We start from the raw sequence: 22,989 nt of genomic DNA, 5'->3' as shown, positions 1-22,989 counted from the left end.
GGGCCAGCTTTTTGTTTCTATTGGCGGAGGTTTTCCTTTGTCTAAGCAAGGCATACTTTGCTTGATCTCAGCATGCATCATCATCTGTCACAGGGAATCATACTAATATGTCCAGAATAGTGTTTGAGTTCATTTCACTAGAGGCATGGCATCAACAGACACTCTCTTCACAAGGTTACCGATTATTGACATCTGCGGGAAGCAACATAGGCATCTACCCATGCTTTTATGTAACATTACTGCTGCAACATTAAAACAATATTAGAGACTACAGTGGTAGAAAACAGTACTGTAAACACTGCTAAGTATAGTCGAGCCACATAACTACTTTGTTTATGCTTGTCTGTATTTTTATGAGAACCATTCTTCAAATATGTGAATCTATGAAATATCCAGTGTAGGACAATTAAATATTACATACCTGTAATGACAGTCCTCTAACTATTCACATGCAGCCACCCACGTCTCCGGTTATTAGGCTTATTTGTATGTTTGCGTGATTACCTGTGAACATTTGAGCAGCTCTGATTCTGTGGTGTATTGGAGGTGCATGTTTCTCTGCCTCTCTGACAAAGTTCAGTCACATAATAAGGTGGTAGACATTCAGTGTATGGGTGGTTTTGATGTAACTTTACTGCATGGAAACACTGCTGTATTATATTGGCTATTCAGGAGTCCCAGTCTGATAGGAAATATTCAAGCATGTGAATCTATCAAAGATACCAAAGTTATAGAGCTATAATTAGAGACAAATAACCTATTCTTTTTAACCAAAAAATGGAGAACCATGGTAAACGGGAAGTGGCATTTTCTTTCTGATGCTGTTTATATATGTCAATGAACAATTTGTAACTTTCAACAGCAAAGGACAAACAAATTACTGTGTACAAGGAAATGGGTTACAGTGAGCCTATAAAGTGCTTTGTACAAATGGGCAAACATGGCTTTGTTAGCCCTGCTTGCTCTGGATTTGAAAGGTTGAATTTGTGTTTACCACACTTAAAACATGTCTTGATAACGTTATTTGACAACCAATAGGCAGATGATGGCAGCCATACATCTCTGTTTTCCAAACGGTTGTGTTTTGAACTTATTTAAGGTATTTTTTGGCCATCACAATTCAATCAATGAAAGAGTGAACAGTTGAAACAAACAAACTGATCCTTAAAATGTGCACATTTAAGAAGTTTCTGTCAAATGTGCATATTTCATTCAGGTAATTAATCATTTCTTGATTTAATCTGTGTTCCCTTTTCTTTTAAAAAAGAAGTGATTCCACAGTTCTAAATGTACTCTGTATTTTTTATGTGTGATTTTACTGCCAAATTCTTTAAATGTAAATTAACATATTGTGAACTTTTGTTAGGTGGATGGTGTTGACATTCAGGATTTAACAAATCAAGAAGTGGTTGGTGCCTTGCGTAATACAGGGGAGATGGTACACTTGACCTTGGCTCGCAAGAAAAAGCCCTTTGGGTCGTTCTCAATTGAAAGATCTTTAGATAGAGGTAACTATTTGCTTATGATGTAATAGTTTACTTTTCCTATTTGTGATTCTTTAGCCTTTGCTATTTGTTATATTAACATGAAGCATTGAATTTCCAGTCTTTTAAGGATTTATTTTTTTATTAGCCTTAAGAGGGTTTCAACATCCCCTGTCTTCTCAGTGGCATATATTGTATGTTAGAACACTGGAATGTTGAGAGCACCATTGAAGACAATGAAGAGGCTTTGGGCTTATAATGGCTGGTATAAGCCTGAAGCGTCAACATTCCAATGTTTGTCATCATGTTTCCCCCTTTTAAATTTAGAAAATTCTACCCTTAGTGGCTGGAATGCTCTAATAGCCTTATAAACCTTTTACCTCAGGCTATGTCAGTTCTTAAAGGCTCTCTACCTCATTATAGGCCCTCACCTACAACTTGGGTTCAGGACCATTAACAACCAGTAGAACCCTCAGCAGCGGGCTATAAGGTATATTACGAAATGCATGTCTGCATATGTTTTTATTACTATGCAGATTTATCAGCTGTAGCTGTTCCAAACAAAGGCATTCAACCAGAAACTGGATGCTAGAGGTTAAATCAGTGCACTGATACACCATCACGATAAATATGTTTCCTGCAAATTATACTATTCGATTTCCTCTGTCAAGTCAGTTTCTGTCAAAATGTTTTTGCTGACAGCTTTAATGCTGTTTGACGAATCTGTATGAAACATTTCAAAACATTAAAAAAAAATCTGATTCACATTTGGCATAGCAAGTTTTGTGCAGCTCCGTCATAGGGTGGAAATAAAGTAAGAGTCAAAAAAGTGGCTTTTTCTATTTCACCTCCTCTGAGAATCTTTGTTCCACAGCAGAAAACTGCTGAACTGAATTACGTCCTCCTTGGCATGAAACTAAAACTTTAATTAGATACGTGCCTTGGCTTGGTTTGGTGTAAATGTGTTCAATATTTTTTGGGAAATTGTCCCTTGTCCCAGGTTCGTGGACAGCACATAGACCCAAATAAAAAAAATAAAGGTCTTCCCATTGGACTAGCAAAATGTTTGGGGTCGAGCCAGCGAGTGCATGCGCTGGTGCATGCGTCTCACTTGCAAGACTGTTGTGTTATGTAAACGGCGTGGAGTCTGCCTTGTAGCTCACCATTTGTTGATTTGCGTGGCACTCGTCTTTACAGCCTCGTAATTCGTCAAGGCACTCCTGGCATCATTTCTGTTCTTCTGTGTGGAGCAGGGACCAAGCACTAATTGATTGAACTCACTTAGTGCCCCTCCGCAGCCCCCAATGTGATTGAAGTACTGTTTTTTTATTTTTATTATTAAAGTTTTAGTGCCCTGCAAACAGAAGGCTTGTGACTGCCAAAAATTTTCCCAGTAGGACAAACTAAATTGCAAAGTTTTATTTTTTAAAGCTAACTTTATTTAATTTTGCCAAGTCCTCTCTTCTCACTTTCCACTCATGTTTTCTTTTGTTTTTGCTCGTAGGCGCTGTTTGCAAAAAATGACAATTAATTTGTACGAAATATTGCAAAGCGACAGTGTTTCTTTATTATGTGTAATCTCTGAAATTATGTTTTCACACATTATCATGCATTACACCCCAATGACAAAGATGCAGTAAAGTTTCAATAGTTTTTATTTAACATAACTGCAATTTGCGAAAAGTTGCATGGGCTACAATGATTAGGATAATGAATAATGCAAGATACAGAATTGTGAAAATGAGTCATTGTTACGAAGACCCCCACCATCTTGCAATGCATAAGAAAGACATACGAGATGTAATATGCCCTAATACCCTAATGTGAGAGCCTAACCTCCTACTTAAAGGAGAGCTAGGTTTGCTAAACCTAATCTGCCAATGCCATGTCCATGAGAGGAGCCCCCAATCCTTGTTACCTTGGAATGAGGTCTCTTTCTCAGACTCTGCAGGGACACGAAGACTGGGTCAGCGTCAAGACGACGTGCAGCATCGATATCAGCGATGGTGGCGATGCCCTCTGGTCGGAATCCCTCTGATTATATGTCTAAAGTACGATGTATTTATACAGATCTACAAGGACCCCTGACGTAGGTGAGTTCCCAAACAATAGATAACAGACATGCTTAGGACGGCAATTAATGTAAACAATCCCTCGAAAGTATAAAGAGGGAAAATCCTTAAGTGTTAACACCTACTGTTTGTTTGTCTTTGTTGCTTGATCTTGACGCCTTAGCGCGGTGACACTGATAATGTAAATCATAACATGTGGCCTAACTATAAACACGGCAGCCATCTTAGAAGAATTAAATAATTAAATGGGCTAAGACAGAGCAAGCTAAGTAGGTTAAAAGTCACTAGGTGACGGGGCGCGAGTCTGCAAGCCAGAGACTAAGCTAACTCCTGTTGTCCCATTAAAATGAACTAGGAGTCACTACACTACTTAACTCTTCTCAACCCACCCCAATCTAATCTGCCCCACTCCAATTCGCTCCCTCTAATCAAAAACAATTATCACCACTCCGAAACGATCTGCCCCACTCCATTCCAAAACAATCTGCCCCACTGCAATCCAAAACAATCTGTCCCACTTGAATCCGCCCCACTACAATCCAAAACAATCTGCCCCACTCCAATGTACCACACTACAGTCCGCCCTAATCCAATCAAAAACAGTCCGCCCCACTCCATTCTGCCCCACTCCAATCTAAAACAAAATGCCCCACTCCAGTCCAATCCACCACACCCCAATACAGTCCACCCGACTCATCCCAATTCACCCCACTCCAATCCACCCCAGTCCCATCCAGTCAATACCACACCAACCTAATCCACCCTATTCCAATCCATCCTAATACAGTCTGCCTCACTGCAATCCAAATCAATCTTCTGACTGCAATCCAAAACAATCTCCCCAGTCCAAAACAATCTGCCCCACTGCAATCTGCCCAACTGCAATCCAAAACAATTTGCCCCACTCGAATCCACCCCACTCCAATCTGCCCAACCCCAGTGTGCCACACTACAGTCTGTCCCACTCCAGTCTGCTCCGCTCCAATCCAAAACAATATGCCCCACTCCATTCAAGCTCACCTCTATCCAGTCCACCCCACTCAATCCCAATTCACCCCACCCCACTCCAATCCGGCCCTCTCCATTCTGGCCCATTCCAATCCAAAACAGTCTGCCCCACTCCAATCTGTTCCACTCCAATCCAAAACAATCTGACCCATTTCAACCTGCCCCACTTCAATCCAAAACAACCTGACCCACTCCAATCCATTTCAACCTGCCCCATTCCAATCCGGCCCACATTATTACAAAACGACCTCCCCCATACCAACCTTCCCTACTACAATGCCATACATCCCAATCCAATCCAAAGCGGTCTGCCCCACTCCAATCCAATCCACTTTACCTCACCCCAGTACAACCACCTACATCCCAATTCACCCCACTTCACTCCATCACAATCCACCCTCTACAACCGAGTCTAATCTACCCCACTCTAATCCAATACTCCTCACCCAACCCACCACACCCCAAACCACCCCACCTCAGCCCAATCCAACCCACCTCAGCCCAATCCAACCCACCTCAGCCCACTCCAATCCAGACCACCCATCCCACCCCAGTCCAATCATCCCACCCCAGTCCAATCCACCCTACTCCAGTCAAACCCACCCGAATCCAACCCACCCCACTCAACCCAATTCACCCAACCCCAATCAAGTCCACTGATACCCAATCCACCTCACTTCAATACAATCCACCCCACACCAGTACAATCCACTTTAATCCAATCCACTCAGTCCAATCCAGTCCACATTAATCAACCCTACTACAGTCAAATCCACCCCACTCCAAATCACCTTTATCTATCCCACTTCAATCCAGTTCACCACTCTCCAATCAATCCACCCCACTCCAGACCAATTCACCACAATCCCCTCCACCCCTATCCAATCCCCCCAGTACACCACACTCAATCCAGTCTACCCCACTCAGTCCAATCCACTTCACTCTACCACAATCTAATACACCCCACTCAAGTCCACCCCACTGAATTACAATTCACCCCATGCCAATATAATGTACCTCACCTCAGTGCAATCCACGCAGTCCAATCCATCTCAGTCTCGTCCACCCTACCTCAATTCAGTCCACCCCAACCAAATTCACCTCCTCCAGTCCACTCCACCCTACTCAAATTCACCCCATTCCAATCCACTACACTCTACCCCAATCCAGTCCACCCCATCCCAGTTCAGTCCTCCGCACTCCAGTCCGTCCACACTATCCCACTCCAATCCACCCCACTCCAACACGATCCACTCAACTCAACTCCAATCCAGCCTACTACAATGCACCCCAGCCCAATACAATCCACCCCAACCTATCCCAGTTCAATCCACCCCACCCTATTCCAGTTCAATCCACCCCATTGCACTCCAATCCACCCCACCCCACCTCTGTGCAATCCACCCCACTCCAATCCACCCCAGACCAATCCACTGCAATCCAATACAACACACCCCACCCACCCCAATCCACCCCACCCCAATCCAGTCCAGACCCGCCTCAGTCCAATCCACCCCACCCTAGCCCTATCACTCCAATCCAAACCACCCACTCAACCCAATCCACCCCACTTAAATCCACCCCACTTGAATCCACCCCATCCACCTCACCCCATTTCAGTCCATCCCACTTCAGTTTAATCCACCCCTTACATATCCACCCCACTCCAATCCACCCCACTGCCTCAATCCACTCCACCCTATTCCACGCCACTGCATGACTCTCTGCCACTGAATCCTACTCCCCTCAACTTTACTACTCTCTACTCCTCCTACTTCACTCCACAGCATTCAGACAAATCCACACTGACACTCTACTCCCCCACTCCGCTTTGACACTTCACACCACTAACCTTTATCAATGCTGAACAGGAGCCACACTGGGGTAGAACATGGCAAAACAAAGCCAAGAGCTCTTGTATATGCGAGACCTAATGGCTTTTTCCTCCTCCTTGTCCATTTTAATCCTGCACACCAAAGGCTTGCAAACTGCAACACAAGATATTCTGTTGCTGATGCCATAACAGCACACTGGTTCAGTCCCAGTATCCTGTAAAACAAAAAAAAAAGAGGAGCGCCAAAAGGGACTAAGGGAAGCACACACTATATTCCTGCCACAAGTACTGGCTCCCAAAATGGCCACCCATGTGCGAAATGAAACGCACATTTACCCCACAGGGTTCATGGACCGGGGGTGGGGAGCCTATGAGGTCTGCAGAAAAGTCTTAGGCTTCCGATGAGCCTAAGCAGGGGATTTGGACACTTATTGTTCCACCTCTTGGGTTTGTGGACTTAGACTGGCTTCATGAACCCTGCAGGGATGGGTGCAGCCCAAGAAGGGCCCATAAGTGCAGTAGGTTTATGAAGAGTGATGCAAGTCCATAAACCCTCATTTGGACTCTGTGAAATGTAATGTCAGGGTTTGCAAAATCCACTTGAACTGTACAAAATGAAAAAGTAAATAAATTGAAGAAAAGTAATGTGCAGTGACCGCAAGCCCTTTATGGTTCGCAAACTCAGATTTAGGGATTGCAAACCAAAAGCAAATAAATAAATACGTATAATAAAAGTAATAAAAACAAAAATGGGGTAATGCTCTCCATTTATGGAGAGTTGGGTGCAGGACCTGATGGAAGATTAGGCCCTGGGCGCAACCTCTGGCGCACATGGCCGTAGGCCGTGCACAGCACGGATGGTTGCCCTCCCAGCTTTGAAAACGGATTCAAAATGATGATAAGTTGTAAGAATCAAAATGGACTACGGCAGGTACCTTGTGAAATGAAACCATTGTGTGTAGGATAAAGCAAACAGTGGTGCAGAAACTGAATGTGATGAGGTGTGATGGCTCTAATACATAGGACAGTTTGTGAAATATAAGACGAGACAATGAGTGTAAATGAACAATTGTCAGGAATGCAATCGATTTGTTTCTGATACTATTCCATCAACATTTTGCCTATTTGCTCGAAAGTACACGTGGACTGCGTATAAAAAACATATTTTGGCCTGTTAATAGGTAACACAAAGGTGTATTAAATCTGCTTGATGAATCCGTGATATTTGGTTAAACTCTGTGCCGTAGGAGGACGTGTGCAATTCAGTGATCCTTGTATTACTTTAGAATTGTGTGCTCATTACTTGGCAGTAATGGTTGGGAATGTTGGGGGGCATGGCATGCATGCATCGTTCCGAAATAACGTAATTACCCTTTTAGCCCCGTTTAGAAAGTGTTTCAGTTAGTGTGTTCTCACTAATAGGTGCTTGAGAACCCATCCGCGCGAGGATTGCTTGATTTTTTTAGAAAAAAGAAGTGACAAGGCTCAGAGTTCACCCCATTAGCTCACGGTCGGCGGTATACACGGCCTGGGCGCCGAATACCGAGGCTGTGTGGTCTTGATTCCACCTCATGCTGTCACATCCACCTCCAAGCACTCTCTGTCCCTTTAATCACTCGTTTGCATGTTCTTTTTCATCCCTGCTTTTTGTATTTGTCCTTATTTTTTTAGGTCGAGAACGGGTTGGTATGTATCTGGGCTTTTAGCCACAGGCACCGCACGCCCATCACTGTCACTCATACATGAGCTTGCCTTACAAAAATCCTTTGTTACTATTGTTAACTGCTTTATGTTTGTCCCTCCTTAGGGTGTTTTTGTTACTGCCTTGGCCGTAGACTCTGTTACATGGATAATTGCACTTTTGTCGACAACTTTGACTGCAAACGAACTTTGTTTTCCCTTTGTCTCTCTCTTCACGCTCACGGCGGCGCTTTGAATCGGCTTGCCTATGTCAACAATTTTATTTTTTTATTTTCAGTTAGAGTGGCAAGAAAAGTTCAGTTTGCAAACGCGAGACCCATTGCATTGCAAATGATTGTTCTGTCTTTTTTTCCCTCCTTTTTGAGTGTTTATCTCCCTTGCTCTGGCAGACAGTCTGTTAACGGAAAATAAGTGCCGGTACCCTAAAATGAGTGCCGTGGCCCCCATCGGCAGCCACTGCCTCAAATTAAGCTGAGTGCAGTATTTTATCACATTTTGTTTTTCCTTTACCTGTGCCACTCTCACCTACCTGTTTTTATTTCAGTTTTTTCCGTTTTGGCTAGTCTTTTCTATTTCAAAAGAATGGCAAGGTCTTGACGAACCTAGGAGGATCATGAATAGCGGTAATTGTAACATTGCAGTTCAGTTCCTACAGTTTGATTTGTGCGGTAGACACCGGAGTACAATAATCATGATTCACGGGGGCAATGGAATGGCAAGTGCTGTGGTTTTAATGCACCAGGAAATAAATACCAATAGTCACCCACGGGCGTCAGTTAACCAAAATACCAGGGGTGGTGGTGGAAGTAACATTACGCGTCCTTTGACCTCCACTTTTGTTCACACACGTACATACATACACACAAATTCACACTTACACACACACACACACACACACACACACTCCCTCACATAAACACACTCTCACTCTCACTCGTTCACACACCATACATTTAAAAGCAGTTTTACTTACCTTAGCTGCTATGGAATGGCGTAGTCCCGTTTTTTTCACATTAATAGTGAATAATATTTTATTTTTCACTATGACTGTAATAAAAAAAAAAATGAAAGAAAACAAAGTGAGCTGAGCCCCAACTGACGTCCATAAGGACGATCTGACACCGAGTTCCTGGCACTGATTTTTGCCACCTCTGAAGCCAGGGGTCGCAGATGGCAACCCAGGGGGTCACACCCCTGGCAACATCTAAATGACTTCCACGTGGTCACCTTAATTTGAGTGGAGAGGGTGCCGGTCTGGGCAGTCAGAACTTGTGTAATATCTCTACCGTAAAAGAACAAATAAAAAATGCTAGTTTTGGGACTGGCACAATAAGCAAATTTGCTTGCAGTGCCGCTAAAAATGTGCATATTTTTGTGGTCTTAAAAACAACGAATGTGGCAGAGCGTATTTTTTTTTCAGTTTTTCTAAGTACTGTAAACTCGACCCGAAGGAGCGCTTTACATGAGCACCGGTTACATCACAGAAGCATGCATGCATTCATTTTCGGTAGGCACGGTAATATTAAGTAATTTGCCGAGAAACACAGGATGATGAGCCAACGCCAAGACTAAATCCCGGTTCCACAGCAGCTGTGTGAAATGTAATTGTATTTTTAACTAACTTTAGTTCACTATAAAGCAGTAGAAGAGAAAGTATGTCTTATGCCATATCCACGTTGATTAATGATTGTGCGTTGTTCACGTTTATTACCGTGAGGATGTAATGGCCAGGGGCTATTGCGTCGTGTCTAGTGTTGTCACCGACTTTTATTAAACCCTTTAACATAGGGTGACCAGATTTTGAGGAGCAAAAACCGGGACAGGTCAGACTTAAGAGAAGGACTAATGACTTTATACTCACTTTTATATCTGGCTTGTCCCTTTTTTTGCATAACTGTGTGAATGTGTGCCTATACATGTGTGTGTTTACACACACACACACATATATATATATATTATATATGTTCAATGGCATGTGTATCTGCAGATACACATGCTGTGCACTGTTCCTGCCATCTAGTGTTGGGCTCTGAGTGTTACAAGTTGTTTTTCTTCGAAGAAGTCTTTTCGAGTCACGGGACCGAGTGACTCCTCCCTTTCGGCTCCATTGCGCATGGGCATCGACTTCATCTTAGATTGTTTTCTTTCCACCATCGGGTTCGGATGTGTTCCTCTTCGCTCCGTGATTCGAATCGGGAAAGTATTCAAATCATTGAGAATCCGTCGGTATTGTTGTGTTCGGGACCGATTTCCTATAGATACATCGTCACGACGACACAACTGCTTCTGTGGCCCTTCGGGGCTTCTGCACCCAGCCGAGGCCTGGTCGGCCCGACCACACCTGTCGAAGCATCATGGACCGGAACACCTTCAGTTTCTGGCCGACGTGCCATGCCAAGTATCCTTATACAGACCATCATCTGGTCTGTAATCTGTGTCTGTCACCGGAGCACAGGGAGGATACCTGCGAGGCCTGCAAGGCCTTTTGGTCGAAAAAGACCTTGAGAGATCGGAGGGCGAGGCGCTTACAGATGGCGTCGAAATCGTCGCAACACCTCGACGTCGAAGAGGAGGAGATGGCTATCTCTATCCAGGGAACGGAATCGGACGACTCCGACGGAGACCGACCGCCGACAGCGGGCCAAAAAGTGAGTACGCCTGCCCCGACCCAACCCCAAAGTCAGCCAAAAAAGCAAAAGGCCTCAGGGACGCCACTGCCTGAAGGCCATGGCTCGACTCACAAAAAGAGCGGTGACCAAGCAACATCTTCGGCACCGAAAAAGGCCAAAATCGTGCCAAAGTCTTCCGACTTGAGTCGAGAAACCGGTGTTGAAAAAAGTCGACATCGACTGGTCGAAACCACTAAGCCTCGAAAGAGCCTTTCGGAGCTGAGGCCAACCGTGACCATGGGTATTTCGGTGCCGAGGAAGCCGGATTTGGAGCCGAAAAAGACTTCTTACACAGAAGAACATGGGCTCTCCAAACAACTTAAAGAGAGGCACAGGTTTGAACAGGAGTTGGATGTGGAGGAGTTTGATCAAAGTCAACCAAGATTACAGATCCAGAAGGATACTGGAAAAATTCAAACTATCTCTCCTCTCAAATTTAAAAGGAAATTGGCTTTTCACACACAGGCAGAGACTGAAACTGATCAGCCAAGAGCAAAAGTGGCTAGAGAAAAGTCACCAACTCCACATTTCTCACCAGAAATATTGCCACCACATTCGCCACAAAGGACAAGGACGCCATTTGGCACGCCAACTGCACAGTCACCCACACATACTGTGCAAACACAGGAAGATGTAGATCCCTGGGACCTCTACGACCCACCGGTTTCAGACAACAACCCTGAGTGCTACCCCTCAAAGCCATCTCCTCCAGAGGATAGCACCTCCTATACACAAGTAATAGCCAGGGCTGCGACATTCCATAATGTCACTATGCACTTGGAACCATTGGAGGATGACTTTCTTTTCAATACCCTGGCGTCCACGCATGCGTCATATCAAAGCCTGCCTATGCTTAAGCATGCACAACAAGTCTTTCAAGAGCCGGTCAAGGTAAGGGCCATCACACAGCGGGTGGAAAAAAAAAAATATAAACCACCCCTGTCGGACCCTGTGTTCATTACATAGCAGCTCCCTCCGGACTCTGTAGTAGGGGGAGCCGCAAGGAAGCGGGCAAACTCGCAATCATCAGGGAATGCACCACCTCCTGATAAAGAAAGCTGCAAATTTGATGCAGCGGGGAAGAGAGTGGCGTCGCAAGCTGCCAACCAATGGCGTATCACGAATTCACAGGCCCTCCTCGCCTGTTACGACCGAGCCCACTGGGATGAAATGAATGATATCATTCAGCATCTACCGAAAGAATATCAGAAACGGGCTCAGCAGGTGGTTGAGGAAGGACAAGCCATCTCCAACAACAGCCGATAACGCAGCAAGAAATGTAAACATGGCAGTCACAATCAGGAGGCATGCCTGGCTACGAAGTTCTGGTTTCAAACAGCAGCCGGTGTTAGACATGCCGTTTAACCAGCAGCAACTATTTGGGCCGGAGGTGGACACCGCCATCGAAAAAATTAAGGAGGACACTGACACGGCCAAAGCCATGGGCGCGCTCTACTCTTCCCAGTATAGGGGGAAATTTAGAAAGCCACAATTTAGGGAAGGGTTTAGACAGCAACCCTCAGAGGAATCCACCTCTCAAACAAAACCCACCTACCAGTCACAACAGAGAGGGGGGGTTCGTGGTTCATTCAGGGGACAATTCCCAAGAGCAAGGGGAAAATTTCAGCCTACCAAGCAGACCCCCGGTAACAAACAGTGACTTCAATGTCACACTTCCCCAGCACACATCACCGGTAGGGGGAAGATTAACAAAATACCACAAACATTGGTCAGACATAACCACGGACACATGGGTTCTATCAATTATCCAACATGGTTACTGCATAGAGTTCACACATTTCCCTCCAGATGTTCCCCCAAAAGTGACAAACTGTCGGCACAACATCTAGACCTGCTACAAATAGAAGTACAAGCCCTATTAACAAAACAAGCCATATAACTAGTACCTCACCACCAAAAAGGAACAGGGGTTTACTCCCTATATTTCCTTATTTCCAAGAAAGACAAAACACTAAGACCAATTTTAGATCTCAGGACATTAAACCGCTTTATCAAATCAGAACATTTCCACATGGTCACACTACAAGATGTAGTTCCCTTACTAAAACAAGGAGAATACATGGCAACACTGGATTTAAAAGATGCGTATTTCCATATACCCATCCATCCATCTCACAGGAAATACCTCAGATTTGTCATACAGGGCAAACATTACCAATTCAAGGTATTGTCCTTTGGGATAACAACAGCGCCCAGAGTATTTACAAAATGCTTCGCTGTAGTAGCAGCTCATATAAGGAGACATCACATGCACGTATTCCCATATCTCGACGATTGGCTAATAAAAGCCAACACTCAACACCGGTGTCAAAGTCACAAGCAATATGTAATAAATACCCTACACAAACTAGGGTTTTCTATAAATTACCAAAAATCTCACTTGCAACCATCCCAACTACAACAATACTTGGGAGCCACACTCAACACACAAAGAGCAATTGTCACTCCAAGCCCACAGAGAGTTCAAGCGTTTCAAACTATGGTGTCAAACATACAACCAAATTCACCAGTACACAGTCAGATTTGTCGTGAAACTACTAGCCATGATGTCCTCATGCATCGGTATTGTCCCAAACGTATGGCTACTCATGTGGCCCTTACAACAGTGCCTAACAAAACAATGGACGCAGGCACAGGGTCAACTTCAGGATCTAGTGTTGATAGACCGCCAAACACACTCTTCGCTTCAATGGTGGAACCCTGTAAATTTAAACAAAGTATGGCCATTTCAAGACCCGGTGCCTCACGCCATTATTCAAACAGATGCTTCCATGATTGGGTGGGGAGCACACCTCAACAATCACAATATACAAGGATAATGGGACAATCAACAAAAACAACTACACATAAATCACTTAGAACTACTAGCGGTCTCCCTAGCACTAAAAGCTTTTCAACCCCTTTTAGTCCACAAACACATTCTTGTCAAAACAGACAATATGACAACAATGTACTATCTAAACAAACAGGGGGGACACACACTCGTCACAACTATGCCTCCTAGCACAAAAGATTTGGCATTGGGCAATTCACAACATTTGCCTGATAGCGCAATATATACCATGCAGTTACAATCAGTTAGCCAACAATCTCAGTCGAGATCACCAGCAAACTCACGAGTGGGAAATACATCCCCAGATTCTACAGGATTACTTCTACCGCCGGGGGACACCAGACATAGATCTGTTAGCAACACAACAAAATGCCAAAACTTCGCATCCAGGTACCCACACCCTCAGCCCAAGGTCAATGCTCTATGGATCAATTGGTCAGGGAAATTTGCTTACGCTTTTCCCCCTCTCCCACTCATTCCTTTCCTAGTCAACAAACAGAGTCAAAACAAACTCAAACTTATACTCATAGCGCCAACGTGGGCTCGCCAACCGTGGTACACCACACTGTTGTACTTCTCAGTAGTACCTCACATCAAACTCCCAAACAGACCAGACCTGTTAACACAACCCAAACAGCGGATCAGACACACAATCCAGCATCACTCAACCTAGCAATCTGGCTCCTGAAGTCTTAGAATTTGGCTACCTAAACCTTTCAAATGAGTGTATGGAAATCATTAAACAAGCAAGAAAACCGACAACAAGGCATTGTTATGCTAATAAATGGAAAAGGTTTGTTTTCTACTGCCAAGCAAAAATAAGCTTAACCTTGAGCATCTAAGTTTAGGGTGGCTGACAGCCGCCCTCCAAGAAGGTCGTTGTCCCTGACAGTCATATAGTCCATGTTTAAGATCCGGCGGAGCAAGAGTAAACCAAAAATCACTGAACTTGTAGTCTTGTGGCATCAATTGGGTGAATTCAAGTAATCAGCAAAAGGACTTAACTAGTCTATTAAAAGATTTTCAAAGTATTTTGTTGCAGGAGACCTGGGCTACACAATCTTTTACAATACGTGGGTTTATAGGTTTTTATTCTCCCGCACAAACAGTGAAAAAGTTGGGGCACCCAAGGAGGGATTTGGCAACTTTTATAGCAGTTGGGTTAAAAATGTACTGTAAGCAGGCAGGTAAAAGTGGACAATGTAAACGTCTTGCAGTTAAACTGCTGAACTGGCACATAGGGATTGCAAGGCCACTACTGGTAATTAATTTTTACATTCATCCTAACGCTCTAAGAAGCTAAATGACTTCAAAATTGGTAGAAATAATACTAACAAGTTTATAAGACCCTGTTGCTCCAGAGGATTTAGTGGTCGGTGTCTTCAATATGAAATTGTTGTGGCCTTTTGATAGAGAAAAACACATTTTGCAACAGGATCTTTTGTGGGAAAGTCAACTTCAATCAGTGGGTGCTGTTGGCTCTGGTTCTACAGATGCCAAATCAGTTTCTTTTGTTAAACAATCTGGAGTCCAATCTTGGGTTCCTGAATGGACGATATCAGCGAGACATCCCACCTTCGGCCTCTTGCTTTGTATCAGAGGTACGTTCCACAATTGTTTACGAAGTTTAATGACAAAATATCAGATTGTAAAGACAGATAAGAGCCTTCATGGTCAGCAAAGAGTGGAGATTAATTATTATTATCCAACGTATAAACTTGCAGTCACGCTCCCAGCAGAAATATCCACTACTAACTATAAGAAACACTGGTGCAAAGGGTCGACTGATGCTATTGGAGCAAATGCTATCTCTTTGTTTAAGCAATGTCTGAATAACTAATCTGTTGATCCAATAACAACATAGTCAAATTTGTTATTGAAGCTTATGGCTGTTTTTTAGTGAAAGTCATCAAAAAACCTTCAGTGTTTTGAACGGGTTAGGGACATAAATAGAATTAAAATGATCCAGTGCAAAGTCAGAAAACTCACAGTCTATGAATAAGAGACCTGAAAAGAATGCGGATTGCAAAGCACCCAACATTGGCCCATTGATGAGGAATGCCATAATTCATGTTACCCATCTTAGATTGAATAAATAAACAATGAAATGAGAAAACCCTCCTAATTCTCTACTGATCGAATGAGCAGCTCTTTAACATGCAATACAAATATTGTGACTCTAGCCACTAACTATATATTTTGCCTATTAAATAGCACCATCACAGCTGTGCGGCAAGATCTAATTTCTTTCTCAAAAGGGTAACCGCTGTGCAAATACACAAAAATACACAATACACAAAAAATGTAACACACTTTCATTCCACATTCCACAGACCACAAAGGCGGCAGAATGGATCTGGCCAAGTTTGCTTCCACGGTGAGACCAGATCCTCTGACAAAAAAACTCCCATATGGATTTTGTTGGGCTTATGCAGGGTCATCCCCAATCGTTTTGCCTCCTGCCTCCTATTTTTTCTGACCTATTACTGTTGGCTTTTGAACTCTGAGCACTTTACCACTGCTAACCAGTGCTAAAGTGCATATGCTGTCTGTGTAAATTGTATGTAATTGATTTATCCATGATTGGCATATTTGATTTACTAGTAAGTCCCTAGTAAAGTGCACTAGAGGTGCCAGGGCCTGTAAATCAAATGCTACTAGTGGGCCTGCAGCACTGATTGTGCCACCCACATAAGTAGCTTTGTGATCATGTCTCAGACCTGCCACTGCAGTGTCTGTGTGTGCAGTTTTAACTGTAAATTCGACTTGGCAAGTGTACCCACTTGCCAGGCCTAAACCTTCCCTTTTCTTACATGTCAGACACCCCTAAGGTAGGCCCTAGGTAGCCCCAAGGGCAGGGTGCAGTGTATGGTTAAGGTAGGACATATAGTAATGTGTTTTATATGTCCTGACAGTGAAATATTGCTAAATTCGTTTTTCACTGTTGCAAGGCCTGTCCCTCTCATAGGTTAACATGGGGGCTACCTTTAAATCTGATTAAAGGCCTACTTCAAAGGAGAAATTGGGTATAAGAAGGGCACCCAAAACCACAGACTTGAGAAACACTTCTGGAACCAAGAGGAACCTCTGCCTGGAGAAGAGCTGAATAGCTGAGGAAGAAGAGCTCCCCTGCCTGTGACTGTGCTTTGTGGAGCTATCCTGCAGTTGCTGCTTCTGCCAGAGTAAGAGGGCAAAGACTGGACTTTGTGTGCCTTCCATCTTGAGAAGAAATCTCCAAGGGCTTGATCTAGAGCTTGCCTCCTGTTGTTTGAAGTCTCAGGGACAGCAAAGACTTCTCTCTGCCAGCACCTGGAGTCTCTGGAGAGACTCCTACTCTGCCCTGTGGTGCCCACCCAGTTCCTGGGACCCTGAAAGGAGAAGCTGGCAGCCTAAAGACCAGAAAAAATTCACGCACAGAGCGCAGTGCAGGGAAAAGATTGACGCGACTCCGACCTGTGGCTGAAAAAACAACGCGCTGCCAGCTCCGCAGCTGAGAAACGACGCTCGCAGGAAACGCGACCGAAGAATCGACGCACGGAGCAGGAGAAATGACGTGCAGCATCGCTGACGGAGGCTGGGAGATCACAACCTGCGCTGCGGGATTTTCGGATCATCGTGCGGCTGGATTTTTGACTCAAGTACCCCCGTGCAGAATTATTTTTGACGCACACCCGCCCGTGCGGGGTTATTTTTGACGCACACCAGGTACATTTTCACTCTAGCAGCGCTAGTGTGTTTTTAAAACTACTTAACGACTCTTTTTGCATTTTTATTGATAACTTGACTTGTGTATGGGGGATTTTTGTCATTTTGGTCTTGTTTTGTTTAGATAAATATTTCCTATTTTTCTAAACTGGTGTTGTCATTTTGTAGTGTTTTCATTAAGTTACTTGTGTGTGTTGGTACAAATACTTTACACCTAGCACTCTGAAGTTAAGCCTACTGCTCTGCGAAGCTACCAAGGGGGTAAGCAGGGGTTAGCTGAGGGTGATTCTCTTTTACCCTGACTAGAGTGAGGGTCCTTGCTTGAACAGGGGGTAAGCTGACTGTCAACCAAAGCCCCCATTTCTAACAGATTTGAAGGAAGGAGTGCTTGATCGTGCCTGCAAGGTGGATTGTTAAATACGGCCAGGGGCACCATGAGGTATATGATTAAAGAACTGACCAGCCATGGCGCTGTCTTGCCATGTGTGCTTTGTCTAACGTCCAAGAGTAAAGTTTGAAAGTCTTATTGGTGAATTTTTTTTTAACCCAAGAGAAGGCAATATTGTTGTCCCATGCTTCATGTAGATTCAGGTTGGTCACAGCTTGCCTTAGTACAAATAGCCAACAGGATCTGTCATCAGGTTGCAGCCCCATTTCTGGCCAACATAAGGCACCCAGCGTGTCAACAGGGGGCGGCTCCTAGTTTCCAGCATGCTTTTGTTTTTGCCCCCCAACCAGTTGGAGCATGATGAAACGAGCCAAACTCCAATCTCACCTAAGCTTGCAATACGTACCTCGGAAGATGAAAAAAATCACGCCCTTTAAGTGATTCCGAGCTGAGGTAAAGTAATATGCAGGTTTACTTTTAGGAGGATCTTTTAGCCTTGGCTACTAAGAATGATACTATCCCTGCAAACCAGTCAGGTTTTATGAAAGGGTCAGGGACGGCAGTTAATACTTTATCCCTGTCTATTATTATAGACAAGTGTAATAAAAAAAAAAAAAAAAAAAAACAACCGTTATACCTGTGGTTTGTGGACTTTAAGTCTGCTTTCGACCTGGTACAGTGTAATCGGCCTTGGGAAAACTTAGCCTATTCGGGAATTCCTGCTTGTTTACTAAAAGCTATAAAGATGTTATATACTAACACCTGGGTTAGAGTAAAGATAGGGGATAGCTCATTTTTGTCGAGGAACATAGAGACAAAACAAGGCCTTAAGCAGGGCTGTGTGCTTGCACCATATTTGCTTAATCTCTCTCTATCAGACCTGACTATAAAGATAAACAGGGTGAATGCACACCCTCCAAAATTAGAAGACATGTTTATTTCAAACATGCTTTACTCAGATGACGTCATCCTCCTAAGTCAAATGAAAATAGGAGTACAGCATCTTATTGATAGTTTGTCTGAATACGCAAAGGCAAATGGAATGATAATAAATGAGAAACAAAAGGTATGCAAGTAAGTAAAAATTTTTTTAAAAAAAACCTGTAAGTGGTACCTGCAGATCATGTATTAGAACAGGTTAAGTTTTACAAATATCTGGGAGTTTTATTTGATGAAGGGGTTTGTTTCTACCTCAAATGCTTGACTTACAGTGGAAGGGAAAGTTGTTGATGCTGGCCTTCCGTACATTGCAAAGATTGTTAGATGGCCCCAGTTACCGGCCTCTCCTATAAGTAATTGCAGTTAAATTAGTGTCAAGTATTAGTTAAGGAAGCGAGGCTCTGCGAGGCAGAGATGCGAGTAGTTTGAATGTGATCATTGCAGAAATCTTTAGGCCCCTGTTCCATCTCCCAGGAAACTTGTCTCAAGCACATATAAGGCTTGAATTTGGGTATCTGAATTAAGATATAGCAAGAAAGGGTAGTTACATTAAGATATGAAAGAATTTACAGCAAACTACAGGGAACCAGCTTTGTCAAGCACTCTGCGAAGAGGTTAGTTCGAACCCCCTGGCACCATCTCAGCAGCACCTGGATCCGGGACTGGCCGATCTGGGGGTGCGACCTTTGTGAGACAGTAGTATCCCTTATGATGATTTAAAAAAAAAATATATTAGCCTCACAATGACGAACATATCTCTAATCACAGTTAAGGTGGTCCTCTCAGCTAGATCTCATTCATGGTTAATATTAAATGAGTGTAAAACTCTTAAACCCCAGCTATATCTGGAGGCAGGATGGTAAAGAAGGGAAAATGTTTAATTTATTAAATATTGTTTTAGCCACCTGCCAGGCTGGGCTAACACGGTCCCCTAGGAACCGGAAAGGTCTTACTTTCTGTGTAGGTTGTGCGGGTGTGGGCTACATCTGATCTGTCTATGTAGAGGTTTGTTAAATGAGTGAATATGTTGTTAAGGGCTGCCTTCAAACAGAGATGTATGTGCACCTGTAGACAAGCAATGGTTAGTAGTTTTAAATCATCAGATACTATTTTAAATTCTAAGATTACAAAATTTTTGTAACTAGCATCAGAAAAGCTGCATGACCAAGGCAAGGTGAACCCCAAAGGGGCAGTAGAGTGTAAGCGTTTTAAAAATCTCTTTCTGTTATAAGGAAAGTGCTGGGCAAGAATTAAGTTTTGGTTTAAATATTAAAGCTACTTTAGGGTATCTCTACATTTTCACAGTACATTGGAGATCAATACGTGGTTAAAGGATGTAGGATAGCTTTAATTGTGTACCTTATTATTTTGGTATTCTTTAATTCCAGTACTGTAGGCTGTATGGTTAAAGATGTTTGTATTTTTGCTTTGTGGGCTGGGGGGTTTGTGTAAAAAAAACAGAATGCTTTTATAGGTTAACAGAGCACTTTATCACTTGGCATTTTTTAGTACTGTAGACTGTGGTGACAAATGTCTGTACTTTTTTGTTAAAGTGCAGGGGAGTTGAATAAGAAAATAGATTGTCCCTAGGATAGTTTTGTTTTAAAAATTGGAGAATTTTAATGCTTGGTACCTTTTAGCTGTAGTTTTGCAGGCTCTGAGGTTAATTTGTTTGTAATATACGTTGTACGTTTGAATATGTTGTACCTTCAGTACTGTAGGCACAGTGGGAGACCAGTCTGTACATTATTTTATGCACTGGGGGGCGGGGTTGCATCGAAAAATATAATGCTTTTTAAGGGATTATATTAGCAATCTATTCATGTGTCTCTTAATATGTTTTTCTTTTTTTTAAATGGTGTAATGGTTTTAATTAACTATGCACTTTTCTAATAAACTTGAACTTGACTTGTCTGACTTCATAATGACACGTTTCACCCTAACATCACTGATCCATGAACTAAACAATTACTATACCACCTTCAAGTGCAAGTGCATGTGCATGCGGTCCTTAGGCTCTACTGTAAAGTAAATGTATTTCTTCTTTGAACAGTTCCCCAACAGATTCCATCCTCCTTTCCATCCGGATCCGAAGAAATAAAAACTGTTGTTGTCCTTAAGAATGAAGAAAACCAGGAGTTCAATGATAATTTCGAAAATGAAATAAAACAGGATTTAAGTGCTACAGGTAATTACATGCTTTAATTCCCAAACGCAAAATACCTCTCTTTTTACTTATCTTGAAGTTTGTGGAGTAACTATCAGAAGGAGATAACAGTGCACGTTAGCACCTTGAAGTCTGCTACATCATTTGTCTTTTGCCCTACAGTTTTAATCTATTTTTGACTTAGTGTGTGATATTACAATATTTGAATATATGCAAGCTTTACAACTTCTCTTCACTTATTGTACCTAGCAAAAAGCTAGCTTTAATCCATTTTTATTTCTCTCCCCATACTTCAGTGAAACATAGCCAGATTTTCTTATGTTTTGAGGCATTAATGTTTTAATTTATACATACATGATAATATATATCCCTATTACAGTATTATGCATGTCTCCTTATTGGATGTTCATTGTTAGCCACTAACAGTTTATAGAACCACCAATATGTTGATCCCAGAACACCTAAGTAAGACATATTCTTTAAAAAAAAAAAAGAAAAACAAATATGTAATAAAAATGTGTCTACTTGCAGAAAACAATAAGTATTTTTAATTAAAAAGAATACGCCAGTTTAATTTGAAAATGCCACTGGTATGAATATATTGTCCTGAATTCACTATTACCGTAACATTTTAAAAAGAAAGGTAGGTGTGTGAAATGAAGTTAGGCAAGCAGCAGCTTCACAAAGCTGAAAAGCGATTGATGCTGCGATAGCCTGCCTCTTCGCTACCCCTTGGCACCATGGACTGATAACTATTTAAATTCTACAATGTAGCTGCTTTCAACCAGATCACTAAGCACTGTGCTCTGCCCTTTTTCTTCTTTCCTGACACAAAACATTGGTCCCAATTCAGAAATGCATGTAAGAATACATAAGACTACTTCTGTAGCATGCCTTTGCAAATGAGCCCCCAATGGGACTAAAAGGCAAATATGGCTATATTTAGTTAGCTCATATAGAACAGAATACACCCTTATCTAGGGCTAATTTACAAATTTAAAAAACCCCTGTAGTACCACTACCCGCGCTCAAAATGCTTTGGTGATTCTGCCCCTTTTTTATGTTTTCACTCCGATTCTTTCACTGGCTTCAGTGGTTTCCAGTTATCTTTACCTGAATTTTTTTTTTCCCTTTTGCTGTCTTGATAGTTTGCCTTCACTCTTGAAGTGCTTGTAGTGTGGGAGAAAAAAGTGAAAGTCCCAATGTAATTTTTGTAGTCCACTTACCAGACTTCCCTGTTAAGTAAAACTATATTTTTTTCCTCTTAATGCAGACAGTGCACATTGCATGGTTGCTGGGCAGGGGGACACTCTCCACAAAAGGTCCTATAAGAGTCGAAATTGGAACTTTATAAACCAGGTCCTCAAACAAGAGATTTGTAAAATTGTCAGTTTGGGCCTGAAAATTTGGTTTTTAAGAGGAAGTCCAGAAATGGATATCTTGGGGAAGCCAACAAGCCAGAAAGGCCGAGCAGTCATCACATTGGGTTCTATTTTCATGAAGAGTGAGTTTTATAATGCCCGTGAAGTCTTCAAGGTTTTAAATAACTATGAGAGATCATCATCCATTTTTGTGTTGTCTGTTTTTTGGTAGTACAGGGTGAAAACAAAGTAATCTCTTCTCTGGAAATTAGTTGTAAAATACTCTGAAGTTCTCGTCTCAAGCATGAATCTGCACAGTGCGGTTCGGTTTAGGTAAATATGTAGAAACTTTCAAGCGCAACACAGAAAGGAATTACATTGTTAAAAATCAAAACCTAGCAAAAGAGATTTGGCAAAGATTAGTCTCCAAGGTAACCCCAAAGGGTTTAAATATAATAAACAGCATATGACCAACTATTACATACGGAAAGAATAGGATTAACTGCCTTGTCAGATTATGTCACTAAACCTAAGGTAAAGGCAGTGCTTAACTTGCAAAAGAATGAGTGCAGATGCCCAGTGATTTGCTCAGAAGGCCGCAGCTGATGCAATTGAATGGTGGCGCGGCGAGCACCGAGGCTGCGTTGTCCTAACTCCACCTCATGCCTTTTTTATAGTCTTCTACCAGACACTCCCTGCCAGGTTATCTCAGTCTTACAGGTTGCTGCATTCTTCCTTGGTGGAGTCTTTTTCTGTCTTTCTCTGTTTTTCCATTTTGTCTGTTTTTCTCTCTCTCGCGCTCATAAA

General features: G+C 42.7%; 1 protein-coding gene across 6 annotated transcripts in view; it reads left to right on the top strand.

The window, feature by feature from the left end:
* The window catches only part of PATJ (PATJ crumbs cell polarity complex component), a 1,201,300-nt gene that overhangs the window by 226,144 nt on the left and 952,167 nt on the right, over positions 1–22,989 (top strand). For all 6 annotated transcript variants that reach the window (XM_069232550.1, XM_069232545.1, XM_069232547.1 and 3 more), the window contains exons 11-12: positions 1,367–1,508; positions 20,708–20,842. In XM_069232550.1, coding sequence (XP_069088651.1) covers positions 1,367–1,508; positions 20,708–20,842 — 277 coding nt within the window. The remainder of the gene's footprint in view (positions 1–1,366; positions 1,509–20,707; positions 20,843–22,989) is intronic.

Source organism: Pleurodeles waltl, chromosome 4_2, assembly GCF_031143425.1.
Source record: "Pleurodeles waltl isolate 20211129_DDA chromosome 4_2, aPleWal1.hap1.20221129, whole genome shotgun sequence".
Taxonomy (NCBI): domain Eukaryota; kingdom Metazoa; phylum Chordata; class Amphibia; order Caudata; family Salamandridae; genus Pleurodeles; species Pleurodeles waltl.
This window is presented reverse-complemented; position numbering and strand designations above follow the sequence as displayed.